This window comes from Pan paniscus, chromosome 6 (assembly GCF_029289425.2).
Source record: "Pan paniscus chromosome 6, NHGRI_mPanPan1-v2.0_pri, whole genome shotgun sequence".
Taxonomy (NCBI): domain Eukaryota; kingdom Metazoa; phylum Chordata; class Mammalia; order Primates; family Hominidae; genus Pan; species Pan paniscus.
The window spans coordinates 105,943,501-105,962,485 of NC_073255.2; the positions used below are offsets into that span (position 1 = coordinate 105,943,501).

At 37.7% G+C, this 18,985-nt stretch overlaps 1 protein-coding gene across 32 annotated transcripts in view; it reads left to right on the forward strand.

Annotated features, from left to right (window-relative positions):
* ADAM22 (ADAM metallopeptidase domain 22) overlaps window positions 1-18,985 on the forward strand; it is a 269,082-nt gene that overhangs the window by 127,863 nt on the left and 122,234 nt on the right. For all 32 annotated transcript variants that reach the window (XM_034964383.3, XM_034964385.3, XM_034964382.3 and 29 more), the window contains one exon: window positions 13,427-13,493. In XM_034964383.3, the coding sequence (XP_034820274.1) occupies window positions 13,427-13,493 (67 nt within the window). The remainder of the gene's footprint in view (window positions 1-13,426; window positions 13,494-18,985) is intronic.

An 18,985-nucleotide genomic window follows, 5' to 3' on the forward strand; every position in this document is an offset into this window, starting at 1 on the left:
CTCCTCTCTGGCTAGGAAAGTCCTAGATGACATCTTCTTCCAATAAAAGGCTGTTTTGTCTATGTTGAAAATCTGTTGTGTGCTATAGCCACCTTCATCAATTGTCTTATCTAGATCTTCTAGATAAATTGTGGCAGTTTCTCCATCAGCACTTGCTGCTTTACCTTGTAATTTTATATTGTGGAGACTGCTTCCTTCTTTAAACCTCATCAAGCAGCCTCTGCTAGCTTCAAACATTTCTTCTGCAACTTCCTCATGTCTCTCAGCCTTCATATAGTTAAAGAGAGTTAGGGCCTTATTCTGAGTTAGGTTTTGGCCTAAGGGAATATGTGGCTGGTTTGATCTTCTATCTAGACCACTAAAACTTTCTTCATATCAGCAATAAGGCTGTTTTGCTTTTTTATCATTCATGTGCTCAGTATAGCAGCACTTTTAATTTCCTTCAAGAACTTTTCCTTTGCATTCACAACTTGGCTAACTGTTTGGCATTAAGAGGTTTAGTTTTTGACTTATCTTGGCTTTCAACATGCCTTCCTCACTAAGCTTAATTGTGTCTAGCTTTTGATTTAAAGTAAGAGACATGCAAGTCCTCCTTTTCTTGGACACTTAGAAGCCAATGTAGGGTTATTAATTGACCTAATTTCCATATTGTTTTGTCTCAGGGAATAGGGATGCCTGTGGAGAGGGAGGGAGATGGGGGAATGGCCAATCAGTTGAGCAGTGAGAACACACACAAAATTTATTAAGCTTGCTCTCTTATATGGGTTTGATTCATTGTACCCTCAAACAATTATAATAGTAACATCAAAGGTCACTGATTACAGATCACCATAACAGGTAAATTAATGAAAAGTTTTAAATATTGTGAGAATTACCAAAATATGACACAGACACAAAGTGAGCATATGCTGTTGGAAAATGGCACTGATAGACTTGCTTGGTGCCGGATTGTTACAAACCTTCAATTTGTAAAACAACAATAGCAATAACAAGAACAAAAACACAGTATCTGTGAAGCACAATAAAGCAAAGCACAATAAAACAAGGTATGCCTGTATTCAAAGAGATAACTACTGCATTTATGAAAAAAGAAAATCATACTTAAAAATTCAGAGAAAAACACCTAGAAAAAACAGTAGAAACAGTAACAAAGCAGTAGACATTTGAATAATATGGTTGAAAATAAAAGTTCTCCCAGAAAACAGGACAAAAGATGAAGAAGTGGAATATAGGAGAGACAAGATAAAAATTTAGAGGATCATTCACCATGGTAGTGATATTAAGAAAAGAAAATTTAGAGGATCATTCAGGAGACTAAACATCTGACTGGTAGGAGTCCCAGAAAGACACTAGAGAAAGGACAGAGAGGAAATTATCAAAGAAATATTTTAAGAAAATTTTTCATAACTTAAGGACAGGAATTTCTAGATTGAAAGTGCCCATTGAATGCCCAGGACAGTGAATGAAAGAAGACCCACATGAAGACATACAATTTTGATGTTTTAGAATGGTGGAGATAAAAGAGAAGATCACAAGGCTTCCATAGAGGAAAAGACAGGTCACATGGGAAAGATCAGAATCAGAATAGCATTAGACAGACTTCTTACTAGCCATACTAGGAGACAATGGAGCAATGCTGTGTAAGTTCTGCAGGATTTCTGTACTTACAAATCCAAACCATCAATCAAAGATGAGTTCTCAGAAAATATATGTGCAAGATTTAAAATAAATTAACACCATGCATTCTTCATTTGGAAGGCATTGGAGACTGAACTCCACCAAAATAAGAGGGAGAAGATCAAGAAAATGTGAGATATAGGAAACAGTTTACAATGAAGTTAGAAGCCAAGGGAATTCCCAGGATCATAGGTTCTAGGATTATGGCTGTACAACAGGCCTAGGGTGCAGTTAGTCCAGATGTGAGCAGGAGGATGGAAGGCCACAGGAGGGATGTAGCCAAGAAAATATTGGAATTAATATATTACCTAATATATTTGCCCATATCGAAGGCTTTATAGTTATGTAGAAAAGTTTAATGCTGATGTAGCTACATATGTAGAAAACTAGACAAGTGAAAAGAGAAGAAAATTATGGGAGGAGTAAAGATACAGGTTGAGGTTGGGTTTAGTGGTCCAGAGGATGAGCTTTGTAGTCAGGCTCTCTGAATTTGAATGCTGTCTATAATACTTACTACTACTAACCGCATACTCTTGAGTAAATTACCTTTCTGTCCTTCAGTTTCCTCACCTTTATGGAGATACTAATCATACCTACCACTTTAGTCTACTCCTGCTTCTATAACAAAGTACCACAGACTGAGTAATTTGTAAATCATAGAATTTTTTTTCCTCACAGTTCTGGAGCCTGGGAAGTTCAAGATCAAGGCACTGGCAGATTCAGTGTCTGGTAAGGGGTCATTCACTGCTTCCAAGATGGTGCCTTTGTGCTGTGTCCTCCAGAGGTGACAAATGCTTTGTCTTCACGTGGCAGACAGGATAGAAGGGCAAAGGGGACTAACTTTCTAAAGATTTTAAAAGGCACTAATCTGTTCTATGAGGGCAGAGCTTTCATGACCCAATAACCTCCCAAAGGCCTCACCTCTTAATATCATCCCCTTGAGGGTTAAGTTCCAATGTAAAAACTTTGGAAGGATGCATCCATTCAAACCACAGCACCTACTTAGCATGTTGTTATGTGGATCAGATGAGCTAATACATGCAAAACCATTAGATCAGTAGAAATAGTACTAGTAATCATAGTAATAGTAGTAATAGTGGTAGTGGTAATAGTAGTAGGTGCTCAAAATTGTTAACTATTATTTCTATTATTGCTATTATTTTTAAAATTGAAAAATAATTAAGATGTTTAATACTTTTCTCGAGAAATTTTGTGATAAGCACCCAGAAGAAACTGTTTAAAATAATAAACCCCAAACAAAACATTTTTAATGACCTATAGTGCCACCACTCAAAGGTGAAATTTTTAAACATGTAGGTGTATTTTTTCCCTGTGCATTGTTTTATTTATATAATTGTTACATTCTCTCTATATAATTTTGTGTTCTGCTTTTGTTTTTTAACATAAAAGAACCATATTACCTGTAATGCAAACTCTAATTAAAGAGTTTTTGTTGACTGCATTATTTTCCACTAAATGTATGGAAAATATTTCATTTAACCAAGTATCTATTTTTATATATTTGGTTTGCTTTGTGAATAACATTGGGTGATGCTTTTCTAAAATACATTTCAAAATTTAATTTTATTATTAAAAATATAATACATGTTTATTATAGACATTTTAAGGTGCCAAAATAAGATCAGTAAAATTAATGTAACAGTAATCTAACTACCTAGAGATAAGCACTGCTAGCATCTTCATAATGTATGCCTGTTGTCTTTTTTCTTGACAATATATATTTTTTATTTCTTTTGCAAAATGTAGAACTTTTCTTGTAGATGGCATGACCACCTTTTGATATCTTCTATGGCATGTTAGTGTCAGCAGAGTGTTTAATTGTAAATTTTGGGATCTTATTTTTTAAATTGCTTTAAAATTTTTCAGTGTTTCACAATGATAGTGTATTGAAAATCTTTACAGCTACACATCTATTTTAAAATTATTCAAAATTATTCCTTAAATTCTTAGAAACAGAATTGCAGGTTCAAAAGGTATACATTTAATATGTATTGTCAAATTTCTCTCCATGAAAATTCTACAAAACTCTATGCTCACAGCCTTGTCAACACTAGGTTTTCTGATATTATCTTTTTAATTCCATAAAATGTCTCCTATATTTAGAGTTATTTTTCTTCATTAGATTCTTAGGTACAAAGAATATTAGAAGTTTAAGACTTTTACTGTTTTGAAAAATTGCTTTATCCAAAGAGGACAGTAATAATGTCTGCTACTCTGTCTTCTCACTAATGATGGGATTGTTATATTCTTCACGTGGATGATAAGCGAAATGTTGACAGGTTAACAGAGTAGATCTTAAGCCTTACAGTACTCCAGGCAAGATAGCATGGTGGCTCAGACCAGGGTGGTGGCAATGGAAATGTTCATATTCTGGAAATTTTTTTTGAAAACACTATTGACAGAATTTTCTGATCAGTTGCATATATGATTTGTAAGAGAGATTAAAGAGTCAATGATCACTCTATGATTTTTGGCCAGGGTAACTGGAAAATTGAAGTAGCCATTTAAGAAGCTGGGAAGATTATAGGAGAATCATGTTTGTCAAGCAAGATCAGGAGCCCAAGTTTGGACATGTTAAGTGTGATGCTTATTTAATAAGTAAGAGATGTTGAGTACATAGTTGGATATATGATTCTGGTGTTTAGAGGAGAATTCTAAGCTGGAGATATAAATCTAAGAGACATCAGCATATAATTGAGTACAATTATATCCTGTATAATTAATTAAGAGAAAACATTAGATGAAATCACCGAGGAAGAGAGTGTCAAAAGAAAAGAGGAGGATCAAGTACTGATCCCTGGGGGTACTCCAATGTTTAGGAACTGTAGCGATGAGAAGAAACCTACAAAGGAGACAGAAACAGCAGCAAGAGAAAGGAGAAAAACCAGGACTGTGTGGTTCCCGGTAGGAAATTGAAGGAAATATTTCCAAGAGGAGGGGTGATCAGCTATGTCAAATGCTGCTTATACATCAAGTAAGATTAAGACTAAGAATTAACTGTTAGATTTAACGATATAGAGGTAGCTAAATAGTGACCATGAAAATACAGTTTTGGTGAAGCGGTGTGGTGAAAACCAGATTAGATGGGATTTGATTTTCAAGTGATTAATATTATAAAAATGCCCAATAATTCAACTCTAAGTGCCCAAAATCTCCATTTCAAGGGTACTCATAAGAAGTCTAAGTAAATTTTGAAGTAAATCTGGCAATTTTACCCTTAAAAAACTACAAAACATTAGTCCTTTACTTGACTGTAATGGGGAGGAACATGTCTCCCTCTGTTGATTATTTGCAATAAGATTCACCAGGGACTCATTTTAATTGCCTTGGTGTAGTGTGTTCCCTGGTACCTTGGCTTTTTTTTTTTTAATTATACTTTAAGTTTTAGGGTACATGTGCACAATGTGCAGGTTAGTTACATATGTATACATGTGCCATGCTGGTGTGCTGCACCCATTAACTCGTCATTCAGCATTAGATATATCTCCTAATGCTAACCCTCCCCCCTCCCCCCACCCCACAACAGTCCCCGAGTACCTTGGCTTTTAAAGTGGTATTGAGCCACAATGATCAGATATGCCAACAGGCCATTATATGTTAATAGAATTTTACTAGCATATTTGTAGACTGTTAATTTGATTAAACTTTCATGTCTTGGTAACTTTTCTTTATAGCAGAATAAACGTAGGAGATTCTGATTTGGTAGGCCTGAGGGTGTCTAGGCATTTTTAAAAAAAATCTGATTCTGCTGCAAAGCCAGGCTTGGAAAACTTTGCTTTAATAGGAACAGGATTCTATAAATAAGAGCTAACATTCATGATAGTGGCAGGCTCAGCTTTTACTTGATCACATTTATTGTAAGTGCCCTAGTCCTAGCATACACATTTAAAGCTCCCTGATAATTTTCACCAGATTGTGACTTCCTCAATAGAAGTAACAAAAATAGCCTCACCTTTAGACACAGGGGTACACAGAAAATTTCTTTTATGTGCATAAGCAAGAGAGAAATTATATTTACAAATTGGAAAAGTAATTAAGTGAAACTTTCATCCAAAAATCAGATATTTAATAAACTTTTAATTCCCTTTTGTAGTTTCCTTTTAGTTTAGTTTAAGCAACATATACATTTTAAATACCACTCATTACATGCTGAGGGTATAGATAACAGTTTTGGCACTTTAAAAAAAGCTGAGGAATGGATGGTTAATTCTCAGTGATATTTATTCATTTTCTATAGTGAGGATTCTCTAGTATATCAAAAGGATCTGGAGGGTTGGTGCATGGCTAGAGAAAGTAAGAAAATAAAGAAGATGAAATGGAGGTGTTGGGGAGGGATTCATAGAATGGAGAGAATGGGAAGAATGTTTTCTTTAAAAAACCTTTCTAAGCTCATAATTTGTTATTCCTCTTAAATGAAATAATGAAATTTGGATCCTTAAATCTTCCATTTTTTCCAGTTCTCTTCTTCTGGAGAGCTTTTCGTAGTTTAAAGACCTTATGAAATCTTTGATTTTCGATTGTGACCTATGATCTGTGGGCTTCTTTTATTTTCACTGGTTGGATTATAATCATATTTGAAGTCTTATGATTCTTTTATATTGTCCAAAGAAAGTTACATTTAATATTTGGTGACTGCTCTAAGGAAAACATAGTAATTTGGGGCAGCATAACAATCACTGAATGTTAGAATAAGAAGGCATAGCTTGTTACAGTATATTATAATCTTTACAGTGTATATTGTTTTGCACAATTCTGTAGGTCAACTGGGCAGATATGCTTTATGTAGTGTCAGCTGGGATGCTATTATATCTGGAAGATGCAAACTTGCCTCAATCACGTGGTTGGAAATTGGTGTCAGTGTTGGCTTGGAATTCACTGGGTCTGTCAGCTAGGGACATGATTCTCCTCCACATGGTCTTTTTATGTGATTGCTTGGGCTTCCTGACAGCATGGTGGCTGGATTCAAAGGAGAATTCTACATGCATGAAAATGGAATCTGCAGATCTCAGATGTTACACAGAGCTGTAGTTTGAATGTTTGTCACCTCTAAATATCATGTTGAAATTTAATTGCCATTGTAACAGTATGAAGAGGTGGGACCTTTTAAGGGTGATTAGGCCATGAGGGCTGGCTGTACTCACAGGCCTGGGATTGGTGCCTTATTAAAGGGCAAGTTTGATTCCCTCTTGCTTCTGTGTGTGCTCTCCCCCTCTCTCTCTGGCTCGCTCTCACCCTCTCTTGTCTTCCCTTACCTTTCCTCCCTCTTCCTCCCTCTCGCTACCTCTTTCCCTCTCTTCTCCCAGTCTCCTTCCTCCCTATGTTTCTCCTTCTCTCCCTTTCCTTCTCTCTCCCTCTCTCCTTCTGCTTTCCTTCTCTCCTTCTACCATATGATGACACAGCAAAAAGGCCCTCACAAGTTGCTGGCACCTTGATATTGGACTTCCCAGCCTCTGGAACTGTGAGCCAACATATTTCTGTTCATTCTACATTACCTAGTCTGTGATATTCTGTTACAGCAGCACAAAACAGACTAAGACACACAATATCACTTCTGTCTCATATTTTTCACAGGGCCAGCTCAGATTCAAGGGGAGAAGAAATGATTTCCACTTTGCCATTAGAAGAGTTACAATTTGTTGCCTTCTTTAATCAACCACAGTTTGTCCTTTGGCCACAAATTATTTGTATTTATCACATATGCAGAATGCACTGAATTCCTCCGGAGACCCCTGAAAAATCTTATTCCATTATAGTATCAGGCTCAAATGCAAGGTTCAGGTTCTCATCATCTGAATTAGGTCCAGGTGTAGATAAGGCTTCTTAGATGAGGTAGCCCAGGTGTAGACCCTTGAACCAAAAAGATAACCTGAAATACAGGGTAGATAGGGGCAGGATGACTGCAGTAGACACTCCTGTTCAAAAAGTGGGCAATAGCTACTCAGCAGTCACTGGTCCATTGAATTTCTGATACTGAATCAGGTATGTCACTGGTTTCTCCTGCTTTGGCAGAAGGGAATATATGTTGATTAAGGCTCTGCTTTGCTTCCTGGGAGCAGTCCTTTTGTGGTTCTTGGGTTCATCCTCTGAGTCAACATTTATTTTTTTTTAAAAGAAATGTGCCGGGCTTTAAGCTAGCTATCTTTCTGGTCTGTTTCCTGACTATAAAAAGTTTGAACTGATTGTCCATTTTGGTCTAAGCTGGTGTGGTTCTAGTGATATAATTCTCTTAAGAACTTCACAGGTTTCATGTGAATCTCATTGGCATTTACCCCATTAGACAAATCCACATCCACAGATCTTTTTGAGATAGGTCCCTCTCTACTGTGAGTTAAGATGCTATGGGACAATGCCCTGAAGATTCCTACTAGCCTTTTTGTTTAGGTGAGAATGTCTATGAGAACCTACAAGATTCTTAGAAACTCTTTTGTCTAGCTGAGGCCCTTAATAGTTTTCGGAACTCTTTTACATAGATGATTTGGTAAAGGCGAAACAGCCTTTAGTCTTTCTGAGTTATAACAAAGGGTTTTAAAACTACACCCTTGACTTACTCTTGACCTTGAGGTTACATCTTACTGGCAGCACCTTGGATTAGATCTTTGCTCTGAGGCTGTTTCTTTGAAAATCTATTGCACATTCAAGTTGCTTTGTTCATTTGTTTGCTTCTTATGCAAGCATCACTTCAGAAGCACATGATTTTGTTTTTTTCTATTATTGGTTATGTTAACTGTGATCACTTGGTTAAGGTGATGTCTCCAGTTTTTTTTTCACTGTCAAGTTGTTACTAGGATACATTTTGAAGGTAGAATTGAATGTTCGGATTTGACTGAGAGAGTTATGCATTAGACATGTTGAATTTGAGATGCCTATTTGACATCCTAGTAGAGACTGGTTCAGAAACAGGGGTGCTGGTAGATTGGAAAGATGAGGTAGTCTTGTTTTCATTTTTCCAGTGAATACAGAAGTGAGATTATCTGAAGGGAGTGATAATGAGGGAGCACAGTAGAGATGTGAGGAGAGAGATTTAGAAGGATCTTCTCAGAGTAAATTGACTGGAAAAGCATAGCGGACTTAAGGGCAGTGTTGTGATGAGGGACCATTTGACAACTGTGATCCTAAACCAGCCTATGACCATTCAGGATGTTCTATTTCTTGGAGTCAGACTTTGATTAGTAGAAGGAGTTTTACTGTGATTGAGGTTTGGTCAAGCAAGTACAGTGGAAAGAGGGGTAAATTAGTTTAGAGTGTGTGCAGGGAGGTGATTTATCAGGACAGATCATGGAAGATAAACTGGATTAAGTAGACAAGAAGGAGGTGAGGAGAGTGAAAAAGTGGTAGATAGGCTCAATGGTTTTAAGTTCCAAAACAGTGAGAGAGAGTTCTAGAGAAAGATGAATAGATATGAGATGGTGAATAGGGTATGTGAATGATTGAAATCAGGATTTGGGATGCATTTCATCTATGTTCTGGTTTAATACCATACCAGCTTTATGAAGTGATATTTTTTTTTTTTTTACTGTCTCCATTTTAAACAGAAGCAAATTATGTTGATCAAGATTAAGCAGCTTGGCCAAGGGTACACAATTAGTAAATGGCAGAGCTTGGATGGAAAATTAAAATATTTGTTTTTGTTTTTAACTCCCAAACCTTTGTATAATACTATACGAGCTCTCTCTGATTCATGGCAGTTGCCCACTACACAAAGGATAATCATTATTATGACTGAAAATGTTTACATTATATTTGTTTTGCTTTTTTAGGCTTGTTATGACATGCAAATGAAAAAAGGTCTCAGAAAACATTTCTAATTTTATAAACATCTTACTTCCTTTAGAGAATGAGTGGCCTTTAGAAATTGGTTGAAAATGATTTTTACTTTTATATTTCAAAGTTCACAAACAAGCATTCACACATCATTATTAAGCTATTAGTATGGAGTGAATTCTACCTGACCCATTTACATTAATATAAAATTTCCTTTATGTTAAGGAGGTCTTCCATTTTCCTACACTTAAAATGATTTAAGTAGATCCCTATATAATGATGAACAATGATGTTCTAAAGAAAATAACGAGATAATTTGATTATCTCTACTTCAGGAAGCTTCAAGAAAATTAACTTAGGTTCTAACTTGATGATAGTAAAGATTTTATGGTTTAGTAGAGGGAAAAGTGAAAGTTTAAATTTAAGGATTCTCACCCTAATCATTAAAATAACAATGCTTTGCAGACTTTCACAATATGCAAACAAACAAGACCAAATTGCATGAGCTGTTTTTGGTTTAAAATTACATGGAGCACTTTCCAGCAATACTTGTATATAGAGGCTTGATTGAAATAGCTGCATAATTCCTGAGCAGAGGGCTTTTCTTTGCTGTAATTACATTCGTGCAGTGACTCATATTCTCTTAATGCCTAGATTTTATAATTCAAAGGGAAATGTTCCCTTGAAATTTGAAAGCCTGGAGGACTCAAAAGTTGTTTTTAGATTTTATTATTATTATTACTACTACTATTCCTACACCACAGCTAGTATTCCTCTGAGGAGTATTTGACTTAGGTGATTTTGATTTCACTCATGCTGGCTGCAGTAGTGGGGTTTGACTCATGTGACAGTGAGAGAGCAAGGGTCCCAAAGATGTCTAGCACAGGGATAGGGTGTTCTGCATTCAGGGACTTCAGAACTGGAGACGTGGGGCTTTCACTCTGGTATTCACCACCGTACAGCTCAGTTTCGTTTAAGTGTCAGCTTACTTTTGACTTTCTGTTTCTCTTTCCTTCATCAGCTGAATGATTTTTTTCTGAATTTACAAGTTCAGATTCCCAGGAGAGGGAACCTGGCTGGCTCTGCTGATAAACATGCCTCTGTATGATGATGTTTCTCTCCTACATCTGGGGAAGTTTTCAAGACTGATAGCAAGGTTGGAGGACAGTCCTTTGCAAACACCTGGCTAGTATCTCTCCTGTTTTGGGTAAACAGGGTGTGATGTGGATGCTGGAGCAATTACCAGTTTTGCCTGAGGCAGGTCTTTCCATATAATTTTATGTTTTTGTTATAAGCCCTTGGAAATTTGTGAAATATATAATATACTCATGATGAAGACCAAAAAAAAGACAATTTTCAATTGGATGTACAACAGGTACTTTCTTCACCACTCTCCTTTCCAACAATATTGTTCAGTTCTCTGTAAAGAATCATGATGGTCAAGGAAGGCCTGGCAGGAGAATCTTGATTGTTCAAAGACAAATGTTCTTGTCAAAGGATTGGTTTAGGAGTGGCTATATAATGTAATTCTGGCAGAAGATACTTGAGAAGATGAATGCTAAGAGCTATTTTTGAAAGGGCTTGTTCACTTTTAAAAATAAATACAAGGCTTTTTTTCTTTTTTTAATCTTGGAATAATGTATTTTTTATAAGATGGTGAGAATCGCAGCCATCATATCAGGGTCATGAGAGGAGCCAGTTAAGAGAGCCCCGGCTACCATGCTGAGGGCAGAGCAGAAAGTTGTAAACACCCCTCATCTCATTAATGGCACTGAGCCACCACGTGAGCCAACCCTGGAACTGCCCTGATGTCAGATGGGAAGATTACTTTGATGCAATGGTAGCCTCCAAGTATGCTTAGGTGAGCTATCCTAGAGGTGAGGGAACCAAAAGCTCCCACAGACTAAATTCCAATCCTCAAATCACGTAATTCACTAAATTAATTTAAAGTGCACAGTGAGAGGCAAGAGGGAAGATTATTAGGTTGGTATACCTGGGTTAGGGGCAAGTAGGGTAGAGGGGCCATGCCAGCTAATCCTGGGATACATAGTGTTCATGTTCATACATCTGCATATGCCTTCCCCACTGATGGTGTGGTTACAAGGACCAGAGTTGAGGTTTGGGCAAGCCCCAAAGATAGCAGTCGTCCCAAGCTAATAACACCTGCTCAAGTGTCTGAGAGATACTGGGACAAGTATGCCTAGTCAGTGGCTGTGGCTTGCCAGTTAGCCTCACAAACAGTCATGAGTTCTGTTGTGTTTATTGGACAGATAACAAATGGAGCAGGAAAGAGTATCAGCAGTTGTTAATCAGGGTAATTTTGTACCCCAGTGTACATTTAGCAATGTCTGGAGACATTTTTGATTGTCATGACTGGTGTATGTAAGAGATGCTACTGGCATCTATTAGGTAGAATCTAGGGATGCTGCTAAGTGTGCTACAGTGAACAAGACAGCCTCCCAAGACAAAGAATTATCTGGCCCAAAGTATCAATTGTGTCGAAGCTGAAAAACCCCCTCATGAATATTAAGTACATATGTATATTTAGTGTATCCTGGATATTTAGTGCCTCTTATATATTTAATATATCATGAACATTTATTACTCATATGCTTCAAGAGTAATTGACATTTCTTGATCTTGCAGCCCTTTCTGTCAGTGTGTAACACATATACAATCTTCTTTTTATACTTTATACATCTGTGAATTCTGTTCACGTCTTATTAGCAAAATATATACTGAAAATATCTTAAAAGGGTTTGCCTATATTTTATAAACCTCAAATTTATTTATCAAGTAGAACTGAATATCCTCAAAAGCAAATTTATATTATGCTAGCCCCGGAATTTCAAAGAAGAAATAAGATGATAAATGTCCTGGTTGTTTAATATACTTTTTGTTGTGTTTTCTACAGCTTGCAGCTGAGAGCGTGCTAGCTGATTCTAACATAAAGTCAATAAGAACATCTATTCTAAAGATAAATGAAGCATTGACTTAGACTATAATTACAAGTTTTCTAAATAGTAATATAAGTGTCAGATAATACAGGATTATGGTGCCTGCATTAATGTAATGCTTGTTTGATCGTTCTGTTTACATTTCAAGCAATTGTAGGCATGGTGCTTATCATGATGAACCTCTGTGCTCAAAAATGCACATTTTTAGATGATTGGAACAGTTTTAGTTTGATGACCTTCAGTTCACTTAAGGAGTTTTTAGTTGGCTCAATGTCTATTAATAGAGCAACACTAGAAATTTATAGCTTCATGCATTTTTTAAAATTTATTAATGATAGTTTTATTTATATTTTAGTGCTTTAAAAGATTAAACATATTTTATGGAAGTTGTGTCTTGAGACCCCTCCATTAAAAGGGAAAGTTTTTCACATATATGAAATTAAAGAGAAGCATATTTAAGATTATAGAAACATGTAAATGTTGTTTAGGATTGATTTCAAAAAAGAATAATTTTCAAATGTTGATGGTATATATTCCATTTCATTTCTTTTAACTTTCTTTGCCTTTTTTTATTTTATGATGAAACCTAACATTTTGTCAGATGAAAATATCACATATAACACATTAAAGAAATGGTAAGGCATAATATACAATTAAAACTGTTTGCTAAAAAGTTAAAGTAAAAAATTAAGGACAATATGTCTTTAAAATAGTGATGTGCTTACGGTAGTTTCCTGGAATTATTGGCTGGTTCAGCAGAATCAGCTGTGCTCAGCAATGGAGTGACAGGTGGTGTAGGCAGTTCAACCTCATGTCCTTTTAGAAATACTGGGTGTGTGTGTGTCTGTGTGTGTGTGTGAGTGTGAGAAAGAGAGAGAGAGAGACCTATAAAGTGTTGATTTGGGGGGCTTAAAGAATTGTTAAAGCAGATATGTGTAAACTAGATCCTGATTTTCGTGTTTTACATTTTTGGGATCCTCTTTAGTCATCATTTATTTTTGTCGTTGCAGTGATTTGCTGTCCTCTGAATACGTAGAGAGACACATTGAACATGGAGGCAAGACTGTGGAAGTTAAAGTAAGTGAAATTTTCCTACTTGTGGGGAAATTTATTGAGAATCTTCTAATACTACTGATTATTATTTTAATTTTCAATGATATTTCTAATGTACAGTTTTGAGGGTTTTAAAAATACTTTATAATTTGAAGTTTTATCACCCACTTTGGAAAAATGAAACTTTACTTTTAGTTATCAGAAAAAGAATTTTTAGGGTACTGTAGGAATTGCTAGACTTAATGTTTTATAGGATTGCTATAGCTCAAGTACTAGGTTGGTGCAAAAGTCCTTGTGGTTTTTGTCGTTACTTTTAATAGCAAAAACCCCAATTATTTTATTTTATTTTTTTTTTTGAGACAAAGTCTTGCTCTTGTCGCCCAGCTGGAGTGCAATGGCACGATCTCAGCTCACTGCAACAGCGCGATCTCGGCTCACTGCAAGCTCTGCCTCCTGGGTTCAAGTGATTCTCCTGCCTCAGTCTCCCGAGTAGCTGGGATTACAAGCGCCTGCCACCACACCTGGCTAATTTTTGTATTTTTAGTGGAGAGGGGGTTTCACCATGTTGGCCAGGCTGGTCTCGAACTTCAGACCTCAGGCGATCCGCCCGCTCCGGCCTCCCAAAGTGCTGGGATTACAGGCATGAGCCAACGCGCCTGGGAAACCCCAGTGACTTTTACACCAATGTTTAGTTCTTTCTTAGATTATGTCACTGAAAGTAGTTTTTGAAATTTGCCTTTAATGTTACCACTGAGAACCAAGAGGTGAAAACTTGGGTCCAGGGTAGGTGTTTGCCTTTGCATTCAGCTGTGTAAGATTCCCAGCCCTGCCGCCCCTCCACCCTGCCCCACCCCACACCTCCACCGGTAAAATGTAAAATTGTTAGATCTACAGGAGATCAAGGAGTTAAAAATACCTGGAGACAGAAATCTCAGGATACTGGTTATGACAGGTAAACTGTGAAAATATTAACACAAAAATAAAAGCCTCCACCAGCTAGAGGCATAAGAATGTGGGGGTTTTCCCCCAGATCTGCAGATGGTATAATCTGAGAGCATATGAAAACAAAAGCCACCCAAGTGTAGGGCTTCCTTCTGCTCATTGTTTAGTATAGTGACTTTTGGCCAAGTGTTTATTTTCTTCTGAATAGTGTTCAGACTATCTATTTTACTTTATCTGAATTATAATCCCATTTGTTCATATTCATTTCCTTTTTCTAATTACAAATTAGATAAATGCTCATTTTAGAAAACTTGTAAACAGAGAAAAGGAGAACAAAAAAGGAAAACTTTATCCTTAAACTCATCACTGAGAGATAAATGTTTTCATTTTGTTATTTGAGTGTTTTTTTGTCATATGCACACATTTGTATATATACATAGATATTTATATAGTATCATATGTAGCTACAATACTGTATCTGCTTGCTTCTGTATCATTTTGTAAACATTTCCCAAGTTATTTTCCCATAAAGCTTTGTTCAGTTTTTTATGTACATTTATTACTGTAGTAAAGCTTTTTATTTAAACTGTTATCAGTAACCAAAATAAATTATATTGTCCTATTCAAATGACAATCTGAAGATAATTGAGTTTTTCCATTACATATATATGTAAACTAAAAGAAAACTTTTCATTATGGAAAAGTTTAAACATACTTTGAAGTGAAAAGAATGCTATAATGAGGGTTGGGAGCCAAGATGGCTGAATAGGAACAGCTCCAGTCTACAGCTCCCAGCGTGAGCGATGCAGAAGATGGGTGATTTCTGCATTTCCAACTGAGGTACCGGGTTCATCTCACTGGGGAGTGCCGGACAGTGGGTGCAGGACAATGGGTGCAGTGCACCGTGTGTGAGCCAAAGCAGGCCGAGGCATCGCCTCACCCGGGAAGCGCAAGGGGTCAGGGAATTCCCTTTCCTAGTCAGAGAAAGGGGTGACAGACGGCACCTGGAAAATCGGGTCACTCCCACCCTAATACTGCACTTTTCCAACGGGCTTAACAAACGGCACACCAGGAGATTATATCCCACACCTGGCTCAGAGGGTCCTACACCCATGGAGTCTCGCTGATTGCTAACACAGCAGTCTGAGATCAAACTGCAAGGTGGCAGCTAGGCTGGGAGAGGGGTGCCCGCCATTGCCCAGGCTTCAGTAGGTAAACAAAGCAGCCCAAAAGCTCGAACTGGGTGGAGCCCACCACAGCTCAAGGAGGCCTGCCTGCCTCTGTAGGCTCCACCTCTGGGGGCAGGGCACAGACAAACAAAAGACAGCAATAACCTCTGCAGACTTAAATGTCCCTGTCTGACAGCTTTGAAGACAGTAGTGGTTCTCGTAGCACGCAGCTTAAGATCTGAGAACCGGCAGAATGCCTCGTCAAGTGGGTCCGTGACCCCTGAGTAGCCTAACTGGGAGGCACCCCCCAGTAGGGTCGGACTGACGGACTGACACCTCACACAGCCGGGTACTCCTCTGAGACAAAACTTCCAGAGGAACGATCAGGCAGCAGCATTTGCGGTTCCCCAATATCCACTTTTCTGCAGCCACCACTGCTGATACCCAGGCAAACAGGGTCTGGAGTGGACCTCCAGTAAACTCCAACAGACCTGCAGCTGAGGGTCCTGACTATTAGAAGGAAAACTAACAGAAAGGACACCCACACCAAAAACCCATCTGTACATCACCATCATCAAAGACCAAAGATAGATAAAACCACAAAGATGGGGAAAAAACAGAGCAGAAAAACCAGAAACTCTAAAAGTCAGAGTGCCTCTCTTCCTCCAAAGGAACGCAGCTCCTCGCCAGCAACGGAACAAAGCTGGACGGAGAATGACTTTGACGAGTTGAGAGAAGAAGGCTTCAGGAGATCAAACTACTCCGAGCTAAAGGAGGAAGTTTGAACCAATGGCAAAGAAGTTAAAAACTTTAAAAAAAAATTAGACGAATGGATAACTAGAATAACCAATGCAGAGAAGTCCTTAAAGGACCTGATGGAGCTGAAAACCATGGCACAAGAACTGCATGACGAATGCACAAGCCTCAGTAACCGATGTGATCAACTGGAAGAAAGGGTATCAGTGATGGAAGACGAAATGAATGAAATGAAGCGTGAAGAGAAGTTCAGAGAAAAAAGAATAAAAAGAAACGAGCAAAGCCTCCAAGAAATATGGGACTATGTGAAAAAACCAAATCTACATCTAATTGGTGTACCTGAAAGTGACAGGGAGAATGGAACCAAGTTGCAAAACACTCTGCAGGATATTATCCAGGAGAACTTCCCCAATCTAGCAAGGCAGGCCAACATTCAAATTCAGGAAATACAGAGAATGCCACAAAGATACGCCTCGAGAAGAGCAACTCCAAGACACATAATTGTCAGATTCACCAAAGTTGAAACGAAGGAAAAAATGTTAAGGGCAGCCAGAGAGAAAGGTTGGGTTACCCACAAAGGGAAGCCCATCAGACTAACAACGGATCTCTTGGCAGAAACTCTACAAGCCAGAAGAGAGTGGGGGCCAATATTCAACATTCTTAAAGAAAAGAATTTTCAATCCAGAATTTCATAACCAGCCAAACTAAGCTTCATAAGTGAAGGAGAAATAAAATACTTTATAGACAAGCAAATGCTGAGAGATTTTGTCACCACCAGGCCTGCCCTACAAGAGCTCCTGAAGGAAGCAGTAAACATGGAAAGGCACAACCGGTACCAGCCACTGCAAAAACATGCCAAATTGTAAAGACCATCGAGACTAGGAAGAAACTGCATCAACTAATGAGCAAAATAACCAGCTAACATCATAATGACAGGATCAGATTCACACACAACAATACTAACCTTAAAGGTAAATGGGCTAAATGCTCCAATTAAAAGGCACAGACTGGCAAATTGGATAAAGAGTCAAGACCCATCAGTGTGTTGTATTCAGGAAACCCATCTCATGTGCAGAGACACACATAGGCTCAAAATAAAAGGATGGAGGAAGATCTACCAAGCAAATGGAAAACAAAAAATGACAGGGGTTGCAATCCTACTCTTGGATAAAACAGAGTTTAAACCAACAAAGATCAAAAGAGACAAAGAAGGCTATTACATAATGGTAAAGGCATCAATTCAACAAGAACAACTAACTATCCTAAATATATATGCGCTCAATACAGGAGCACCCAGATTCATAAAGCAAGTCCTTAGTGACCTACACAGAGACTTAGACTCCCACACAATAATAATGGGAGACTTTAACACCCCACTGTCAACATCAGACCGATCAACGAGACAGAAAGTTAAGAAGGATATCCAGGAATTGAATTCAGCTCTGCACCAAGCAGACCTAATAGACATCTACAGAACTCTCCACCCCAAATCAACAGAATATGCGTTCTTTTCAGCACCACACCACACCTATTCCAAAATTGACCACATAGTTGGAAGTAAAGCTCTCCTCAGCAAATGTAAAAGAACAGAAATTAAAACAAACTGTCTCTCAGACCACAGTGCAATCAAACCAGAACTCAGGATTAAGAAACTCACTCAAAACTGCTCAACTACATGGAAACTGAACAACCTGCTCCTGAATGACTACTGGGTACATAATGAAATGAAGGCAGAAATAAAGAGGTTCTTTGAAACCAATGAGAACAAAGATACAACATACCAGAATCCCTGGGACACATTCAAAGCAGTGTGTAGAGGGAAATTTATAGCACTAAATGCCCACAAGAGAAAGCAGGAAGGGTGTAAAATTGACACCCTAACATCACAATTAGAAGAACTAGAAAAGCAAGAGCAAACACATTCAAAAGCTAGCAGAAGGCAAGAAATAACTAAAATCAGAGCAGAACTGAAGGAAATAGAGACACAAAAAGCCCTTCAAAAAATCAGTGAATCCAGGAGCTGGTTTTTTTAAAAGATCAACAAAATTGATAGACCGTTAGCAAGACTAATAAAGAAGAAAAGAGAGAAGAATCAAATAGATGCAATAAAAAATGACAAAGGGGATATCACCACCGATCCCACAGAAATACAAACTACCATCAGAGAATACTATAAACACCTCTACGCAAATAAACTAGAAAATCTAGAAGAAATGGATAAATTCCTCGACACATACACTCTCCCAAGACTAAACCAGGAAGAAGTTGAATCTCTGAATAGACCAATATTGAAATTGAGGCAATAATTAATAGCTTACAAACCAAAAAAAGTCCAGGACCAGATGGATTCACAGCCGACTTCTACCAGAGGTACAAGGAGGAACTGGTACCATTCCTTCTGAAACTCTTCCAATCAATAGAAAAAGAGGGAATCCTTCCTAACTCATTTTATGAGGCCAGCATCATCCTGATACCAAAGCCTGGCAGAGACACACAAAAAAAGAGAATTTTAAATCAATATCCTTGATGAACATTGATGCAAAAATCCTCAATAAAATACTGGCAAACCAAATCCAGCAGCACATCAAAAAGCTTATCCACCATGATCAAGTGGGCTTCATCCCTGGGATGCAAGGCTGGTTCAACGTA